We start from the raw sequence: 9,400 nt of genomic DNA, 5'->3' as shown, positions 1-9,400 counted from the left end.
GTCCTGGAAATGTAGATGCCACTGGTTCTTCACGTTCTGCAGATGTTGATGCCACTGGTTCTTCACGTTCTGCAGATGTAGATGCCACTGGCTATTCACGTTCTGCAGATGTAGATGCCACTGGCTCTTCACGTTCTGCAGATGTAGATGCCACTGGTTCTTCACGTTCTACAGCTGCAGATGCCACTGGTTCTTCACGCTCTGCAGATGTAGATGCCACTGGCTCTTCACGTTCTGCAGATGTAGATGCCACTGGCTCTTCACGTTCTGCAGATGTAGATGCCACTGGCTCTTCACGTTCTGCAGATGTAGATGCCACTGGTTCTTCACGTTCTGCAGATGTAGATGCCACTGGCTCTTCACGTTCTGCAGATGTAGATGCCACTGGTTCTTCACGTTCTGCAGATGTAGATGCCACTGGCTCTTCACGTTCTGCAGATGTAGATGCCACTGGTTCTTCACGTTCTGCAGATGTAGATGCCACTGGCTCTTCACGTTCTGCAGATGTAGATGCCACTGGCTCTTCACGTTCTGCAGATGTAGATGCCACTGGTTCTTCACGTTCTGCAGATGTAGATGCCACTGGTTCTTCACGTTCTGCAGATGTAGATGCCACTGGCTCTTCACGTTCTGCAGATGTAGATGCCACTGGTTCTTCACGTTCTGCAGATGTAGATGCCACTGGTTCTTCACGTTCTGCAGATGTAGATGCCACTGGCTCTTCACGTTCTGCAGATGTAGATGCCACTGGCTCTTCACGTTCTGCAGATGTAGATGCCACTGGTCTTCACGTTCTGCAGATGTAGATGCCACTGGTTCTTCACGTTCTGCAGACTGTAGATGCCACTGGTTCTTCACGTTCTGCAGATGTAGATGCCACTGGTTCTTCACGTTCTGCAGATGTAGATGCCACTGGCTCTTCACGTTCTGCAGATGTAGATGCCACTGGTTCTTCACGTTCTGCAGATGTAGATGCCACTGGCTTCTTCACGTTCTGCAGATGTAGATGCCACTGGCTCTTCACGTTCTGCAGATGTAGATGCCACTGGTCTTCACGTTCTGCAGATGTAGATGCCACTGGTTCTTCACGTTCTGCAGATGTAGATGCCACTGGCTTCTTCACGTTCTGCAGATGTTAGATGCCACTGGCTCTTCACGTTCTGCAGATGTAGATTGCCACTGGTTCTTCACGTTCTGCAGATGTAGATGCCACTGGTTCTTCACGTTCTGCAGATGTAGATGCCACTGGTTCTTCACGTTCTGCAGATGTAGATGCCACTGGCTCTTCACGTTCTGCAGATGTAGATGCCACTGGCTCTTCACGTTCTGCAGATGTAGATGCCACTGGCTCTTCACGTTCTGCAGATGTAGATGCCACTGGCTCTTCACGTTCTGCAGATGTAGATGCCACTGGTTCTTCACGTTCTGCAGATGTAGATGCCACTGGTTCTTCACGTTCTGCAGATGTAGATGCCACTGGTTCTTCACGTTCTGCAGATGTAGATGCCACTGGTTCTTCACGTTCTGCAGATGTAGATGCCACTGGTTCTTCACGTTCTGCAGATGTAGATGCCACTGGCTCTTCACGTTCTGCAGATGTAGATGCCACTGGTTCTTCACGTTCTGCAGATGTAGATGCCACTGGTTCTTCACGTTCTGCAGATGTAGATGCCACTGGTTCTTCACGTTCTGCAGATGTAGATGCCACTGGTTCTTCACGTTCTGCAGATGTAGATGCCACTGGCTCTTCAACGTTCTGCAGATGTAGATGCCACTGGTTCTTCACGTTCTGCAGATGTTGATGCCACTGGCTCTTCACGTTCTGCAGATGTAGATGCCACTGGTTCTTCACGTTCTGCAGATGTGGATGCCACTGGTTCTTCACGTTCTGTAGATGTAGATGCCACTGGCTCTTCACGTTCTGCAGATGTAGATGCCACCACCGCCATCTATTGCGCGGCGGTTGAACTTACGACTCTCGGTGCAAAAGGGCAAATGGACTTAACGGACAGGTTTGTTCGCATCTCTGACAGTTCGTAAGTTGAACGTTCGTAAGTCGAATGTTCGTAAGTAGAGGAGTCCGTGGACAGAGTCTTTGGGAAGGCGGTGGTGTCATTGACAAATGTGCTGAGCTATTCTCTTTTCAAGAGGTAAGGGGTGGGGCTATAATGGAGAGGGCGGGGCTTAGGGGAACTGGGCGGGGCTTAGGGGAACTGGGCGGGGCTTATGGGGACTGGGCGGGGCTTAGGGGGACTGGGCGGGGCTTAGGGGGACTGGGCGGGGCTTAGGGGGACTGAGCGGGGCTTAGGGGGACTGGGCGGGGCTAGCGGCCGCAGACGATAACCACCTAAACCGTATCCCTCCGACGCCACAGCCACTTCACTCACTACACAGCGTCCGACGACGTCGAAATCGCACGCCGAACGCCTCGAAATAGCGCCGGCCGACGCGAGCGGCTCACGCTCGTGCAAATGCGGCGCGATGACAACGACTATATTCGTTCCCAACGGCCCGTAAAGGCGCCCGAAGTCGGGACTATTTTCAAGTATCGGAGCGAAAGGTAGTGAACGAGCGGGGCGCCGCCATGTTGCGTCAGGCCTCGGCTTATCGCGCCTCCCCTCGGCTACTCGCAGGTCGGGCCCTCGCTCCCCGCGATTCCCCTCCCCGGTGCGTCGCGAATCTGCGTCCGAACGAGCTTGAGACGACGGCGGTGCCGCGGGTGTGCCGCGAGGATGAGCTTTGCTCGAGGTTGCGTCTCGGAGAGCGGGGGTGGTGGGGGGGAGGCCCTCCAGCCTGGTCGCCGCAGCGAGGTTGTGTGTCGCTCCCGCCCGCAGGGGAATTAGGAAAGTTCGTAGGCTCCAAGCTGGTGTTAGGCCGCAGTTGGTGTTGCTATCAGGTGATGGGTTTCTTAGTTTGCGCTTATTAAATGTTTAGTGAAATGCATCGCCTCTTGGATGATTGTGCATTCATTTTAGCCAGTGTTAAGGACGGCATTAAGGAGGGTTGGTTCTGTTTCAATGCCATGCAGTGGGTTGCGATTCGTGGTGTTTACGTGTGGAGTGCGTTGTGGTATTGTGTGTGTGTGCCGTATACTGTATTGTGTATGTTGTATTTGTGTATGGAGTAATTGTGTGATCCTGAAATCTATGTAGTGTGGTTTGTGGTATGTAATTGTGTGTATTGTCTAATTTGTGAGTTCACTTGGATACGCTGTTGTATTGCGTAGTTTACGTCTGTATGGAGTACTTGTACTGCGGTATGTTGTGTTCGTTGGTGAATATTATGCTTGTACTGTATAATGTATACTTGTAGTGTGTTTTGTAAAGTCTATATGTACTCTGTAGTGTGTATTATGTTTATGGAAAACGTTGGGGGGGGGTGTCTTGTAGTGTGAAAAGGCACTTTTTCGCTCCTCAGATTCCTCCAGTATACATACATATTCTGATTCTGCGTGTATTTTATGTGACTATATTCAGGTGTGAGTGGGTTATTTTTATATTTTATTCATTGTTTTATTTTCCTACGTGACTTTACCGAAATAACCAAGAGTATGGGTTATGTATGTATGTAGAGTACGCTGTGCAGTGTAATGTATTTAATGTGTGATGCGTTTTTTTATGCATGTATTGTGTGTTAATGTATTTGCGTGCTGTTGTGCATCGCGTGTATTTTTGTACCTTCTTGTGTGTGCTCAGTGCATGTGTGATGCATGTTGCGTGTAGTGAACTTTATCTCACACTGCCCAATTCAGATTCAGAAATGCAAAAATACGTTACGGGCGCGTGTCTTTGCATTTCATCTTCGAAAGGCGTTTCCGCAAGCACCGTTCATCCAGTTAATTGCATTCCCACAGGATTCCTGTCACCGAAACGCAACCCCCCAGTATGACCCTACGCCACCCACGTTTTCCCGATAGACGTTACGTGCTCCATGTGAGATGGCCCCACACCTCAGTGCTGTACTTTTTCTCAAGGCTAGTCAGTCTCAAACGAGCTTCGTCACAGTGAAGATCCTCGTGTATTTGTGCTCACCCTGCTGATGTACTCTTCGGTGTTTGACTCGTACACGCAGTGTATGGCCACGAAGTACATGACGAGTGTGTATAATGGACGTGAATGTAGTGCGTTGTGTTGAATTCTATATTCTGTTTTATATGTTATGCATTTTGAGTGCATATAGCATGTGCAGTCTTTATAGCGTGTTTAAACTGCTGAGCTACTAATATATTTATAATACGTTATATAATGTGTGCATAATGCAGTGCGCGTATAAATGTGTATCGTTTACACCACGAATAGTGTTGATTGTGTATATTTTGTGTTTTCAATGTGCACGGTATACCATATATAATTTGTGTGTTCTTTTGCGTGCATAAAGTGCCCAGTACAATGCGTGTGTGGTGTATCTAACACCCTTTATAGCCTCACGTTGAATGCGTGATGTGTGTGGAGCTCTACCTGCTGTCTGCCCGTGGTACTGCACCTTGCCCACGTGGCTCTGTTGTCATGTGAGGCACGTTCTGTTTGCGTCCCACGCGTGGCGGACAACACCGCCCTGCAGTAAGCGCAGTGAGCGGGGGGGACACGCCTTCTTCACCTTGTAGGGATTAGATTAACGCGGCCAATTTGTCCCCAGAGCTCATTGTGTAGGTGGTGCTTTTGTTGTGGGTTTTTTTCTCCTCTTGAGAAGTTGCTCAGTGGTCAAGTTGTTTACCCCACCCATGTGTGTGGCGAGATGTTACTGCCTCGCCTGGCATACAAGGAGGTCGTGGGTTCGATCCAGAATCCTCACGCCTGCGGTTTATTTGGAGTTGACATGTTGTCTCCTCGTGGTCGTGTGGATTTTTCTCTGAGTTCTCTTGTTTTTTCCCCTCCACATTTAGAAACGTGCGATTCAGAGTATTTGGCTACTATTTATTTCCACGCGATAGGCCACTTCGTTGAGGTATCAATGTTGGCGAGGTCGTTGCTGAAAATCTCAGTAGGCCTTTCCTAGTAAAATACAATAAAGTTTAATAGTATTTTGTTTTTGACTGATGATTGGGGTCAAATTCTGAATCAAGAGTCTTCTTGTGAATAAACAATAGGGTGGCATTCTTCTGCATTGGCAGCCCACACTCATTGGTGTAAATTCCACAGTACAATGGTGGTGGCCAGTCTCTCTTAGCATGGTGGCCAGTACCGACTTGGCACAAAGTGAGTTATGTCCTCTTAGCAAAATTAGCTTTAACTATACTACTTTATAAATGTGCACCTTGTGTGATTTGTCGGTGTCTTTATGCGCAAACACATATTTTGTAATCTTGAGCTTGTGGTGAAGATTTCACATTCATATGGGAGGAGCAGTCTGTCCACAGCATTGTCACAGTTCAACTCCCTGCACCAAGTGACGCAGCCTCACAGCGTAGCACTCATTGGTACTGACCCTTGAGGAATGATGATGTTTTGACTGGGAGCCTGCTTGTCTACCAGCTTCACGGGATCCAAATTAATTAGACACATTGTTGTTTGCAAATGTGCTTTATGCCTTTAAACATATCATGTGCATTGTTGTAAAGATATTCTATCATTATTTTCCTTATTGCTTTATAATATATAACTACAGTTAAATAATGTTTTTATTTTCTCAGGAAACTCGTGACAACTTTTTTCACTTTCGAATGTCAGCATGATTTTAGTTTTTTCCCAGTCACGATCCTTTTCTGTGATTGAAATGCAAAGTGAATGTTTGGATTAGGAGGTCATGTAAGAAGTATATTACACTGCAATTTCATAAACCACCAACTACCCTTGTAATGGTTTTTAGACTAATGGCAGCTCGTCAGAAATTATGATTCACCAACTGCCCTTGTTTACATAGGACGGCAATGAACAAATTAATGGTGATGTACTTTTATACACTTAATAAAATTGCACAATTTTCAAACGAATTTTTGAAAAATTGTATTTCTATGTTATTAAGTTACATGTGAATTTAAAATATTTGAATATTGCTATGACTAACAACACGGCCGTTTTTTGCAAGCACCACATCACAGGGTCTTTAACGTTTTTGTTTAGCCTGCAGAGGTCACACTTTGATAAGCATTCCTGCACACTTTCTGCGATTGAAATGACGTAAACAGAATCATTGAAACCACCACTCTTGACAAATTGCTAAGCGTAAGGCGTCCAACACCCCTGCGTTCCCAAACATTCACTACCAGAATATGTAATCTTGCACGAAAGCAAATCTCATTCATTTTAACAGCATGGTCCTCCTACAGACAACAATGTGGGCGTGTATTTTACGCTGCAAACCACACACACATTTAATGTGGTGTGTAGGACATCACGTAGAGTATTATCACTTATCGCGCTTTCCCCTACACTTTAAACGGTTAAGGAAGAGAGTTTTTTCCAGTTATTGTCCAAATATTAACATTGCAGCCTTTCAGGCGAGTAACGATTCACTCTGCAAATATCATGAATTGTCACAGTTCAGCTTTGCATTTCTCATTAACAATCGATTCTTATTTGTCCATGAAAGTAAATGCAGCACATTTAGTTGGTGCAGAGTTTGTTAAGCAGTTATAATCTTCAAATTAATTCTTATTCTTTCCTACATGTCCAATTAGATGCATAAGAAACTTTCTTTTGATGAATCGGTAATGTAACATCCCAACTTGCCTTCCCATTCTTCACTTGCTGAGCTGGTACTGTAGTAACATCTAAAGTGGTCATTAGCTGGCTAATTGTAATTCCTTTTGTTCACTGCTATTAGTTCGTATTTTAAGTTGACACTGCTTTTCCACAGTTTGAATATCAATAGTGGAGTGTTTTGTTTAAATGCATTCTTGTGTTGTGTGTACAGCCTTAATGCGTCATGAGAACTGCTCTCTTGGGTTCTCCAGTTTCCTTCGATACGCAAATCACCCAATGAAGGAATTGACAAAACATAATATTGCAGCATCCTTCTGAAAAAGGCGTGTAGCGAGTCTTTCTTGAAAACGTCACTGCTTATTGTGGCGGCGTAAACGTCCGCTGTATGCAAGCATCAATTCTGTCTTCTTCAGGGCAATGAAGGGCTGTGGAATCAACCCTGTAGTGTTTAACAATTGGAGGGTTGTAAAAGTTGTGACCTTAAATGGACATGTGTGTTGAAGAGAAGGTTAAATGAAGCAGTTGTGTTTTTTACACCACTTGGTACACGTGACCTGGTCAAACGTCGAATTATCTCTGGTCATATGAACTTTGCAGTGGCATTTTATCTTGGTATGTAGCCGAGAACCAAGCGTTGGAAATGTCATGATACTGTGCTAGGATTTAGCCTCGACATGTTGACTTCCCACAAATTTGTAATTATTGTATGGACCCCGGAGGTGTCCTATTGAAATTTTAGCTCGCAGCTTTACCATTGCGAGTCAAGCTCTGTAGCCAGAGCATCGCCTCATGATGCCCGTGGACCACCGTATTAGTGCCCAGAATACTTAGTATATTGATGGTGAATGTAAGGGTGTGTTTACGCTGGAAATAGTGTTTTATTGGCATCACAGTCCGTCGGGGATTCAGAAGAATTGTATCGCTCCCAAGTGGAATGGTGACGCAAAACTTTTGCAGACAGAGGCAGTACATGCAGACATTTCTTAATCTTTCCACACACATGTTCACGCATCTGTAAACAGATGTAGGATATTCTTATTCTTGGTTCTTTCGGTAAAGTCACGTAGAAGGGAAATAATAAAACAATACAAATTAAACATAACATGAAATTCTCACGACGTTTCGGCCACAACGCAAGCAGCCGTCCTCAACGCAAGCAGCGGTCCTCAGGTCTTAAGACGCTGTCTTTCCGACAGCTCTGTTTCTTCACCTGAGGACGGCTGCTTGCGTTGTGGCCAAAACGTCGTGAGAATTTCATTTTATTATGTTTTATTTTATTATTTCCCTTCTACGTGACTTTACCGAAAGAACCAAAAATATGAATCCCTGCATTCACGAAAAGCTTTAAATTCGAAATTCAGATATAGGATGTTATGGGGAACTTAAAAAGTATCACATTGCGTTTTAAAGAGATATTCAATAATTGCTGAAATTTGGCATAGGTATAGTCGAGTCTGCTTATAACTTGTAAATTTGAGGACCCAACATTCTTTAAGTTGTGGCTGGAAAAATTATTGCTGGAGGTTAATTGGTGGTTTGTACCAGACGTTTACCTTGGATTTCATTGGTTTGCTGGACTTGTGATTGTTATTTTTGCCATATGTTGGGTGTCTGTGGGTTTGTTAAGATGTCGCTGCACGATTTTCTGTATTTGTTGCTACTTATTTAGTTATTTCTCGAGACATTTCCTCATTTTTATATTTCCTGTTTGTGGTTTTAAGTGCTTTGAGATGCTGTTTCCGTGATTGTAAGTGATCAAAATATACTTGAATCCTTGTGGTTATTTGAGTTTATAAAGCATCTAAATACGGGAACATTTCAACATATGCTGTTAAATGAGACTCTCACACTTGGATGCGTCTCCCTGGCCATAGCAGTAACTGGGCTATGTTCATCTCCTGTTGGTCAGCATTGAGCTAGGGCCGAAGATATTCCACATTCACATGACCAGTCTCCCAATAATACATCCACTGTTGACTTTCCACAGCGGCACGAATATTTTTCAACAACGGAGAATTTACGATGGACTCGAGGTGGTTTGTCAAATTGCTTGATGAGTCCTTTACATGTGGGAGGAAACCACAGCCCCTCGAAGTCATACACATATGAGAGGATACGGCCTTGATTGTCTTTCACCGATGGATCAGGAACCCACTTGCTGTACTGCAATCTGCCGCCTGGCTTGAAGCTCAGTGGGTTGAGTCTCTCAGCTCATTCCTTTGTGGCTGACCACCCGTTTGCATGACATGTGTATCGTCAAACTAGTTCATGAAGGCCGTCTTTGCCAGCAAAAAAAGTTTTCAATATAAGAATTAACCTGATAGTGATTTTTTTAATCTACGATCAGATACTAACAACTACTAAAATTTGTATTGTTCCGCAAAAAAACTGTTGTTGACGACTTGATTCAGCTTGTTATATTTAAAGACATACCCATCGGAAACCGCTCAATTCAAAGAGTCCGTTATTTTTTATTGGAAAGAACACAAATGTATGAACTTAATACTCTGAGGAGAACCTCTTATCTTTTACCGTTTTCGAACTATTCCGATTTTAACGTACTAAAATGTGTATTTTTTTTGTTCAAAACCGTTTGAATCCGAATTATCTCAAACTAAAATATTGAATGATGGTTCATGTTTATGAGGCACTTAAAATCGAGATTTGGGTGCCTTAAAATGGAAATCTCGGATTTCCAGATTGTTCCTGTTTGCGTCCTCAAAGCTACAAACGTACTAAATTTCAGCTTTCTACCTTGT

At 44.4% G+C, this 9,400-nt stretch overlaps 1 protein-coding gene across 6 annotated transcripts in view; it reads left to right on the top strand.

Moving 5' to 3' along the window:
- The first annotated feature begins 2,333 nt into the window (after positions 1-2,333).
- The window catches only part of LOC133351523 (uncharacterized), a 32,634-nt gene continuing 25,567 nt past the window's right edge, over positions 2,334-9,400 (top strand). For 2 of the 6 annotated variants that reach the window (XM_061566804.1, XM_061566802.1), the window contains exon 1: positions 2,334-2,560. Coding sequence is in view for 2 of the 6 variants with exons in the window: in XM_061566801.1 (XP_061422785.1) it covers positions 2,585-2,633 (49 nt within the window). In the remaining 4 variants the exon portion in view is untranslated. Of the gene's footprint in view, positions 2,668-9,400 lie in introns of all 6 variants that reach the window. The other 4 variants (XM_061566801.1, XM_061566800.1, XM_061566803.1 and 1 more) reach the window with 3 other exon arrangements.

This window comes from Lethenteron reissneri, chromosome 37 (assembly GCF_015708825.2).
Source record: "Lethenteron reissneri isolate LAM-NWPU_2019-01 chromosome 37, ASM1570882v1, whole genome shotgun sequence".
NCBI lineage: Eukaryota > Metazoa > Chordata > Hyperoartia > Petromyzontiformes > Petromyzontidae > Lethenteron > Lethenteron reissneri.
This window is presented reverse-complemented; position numbering and strand designations above follow the sequence as displayed.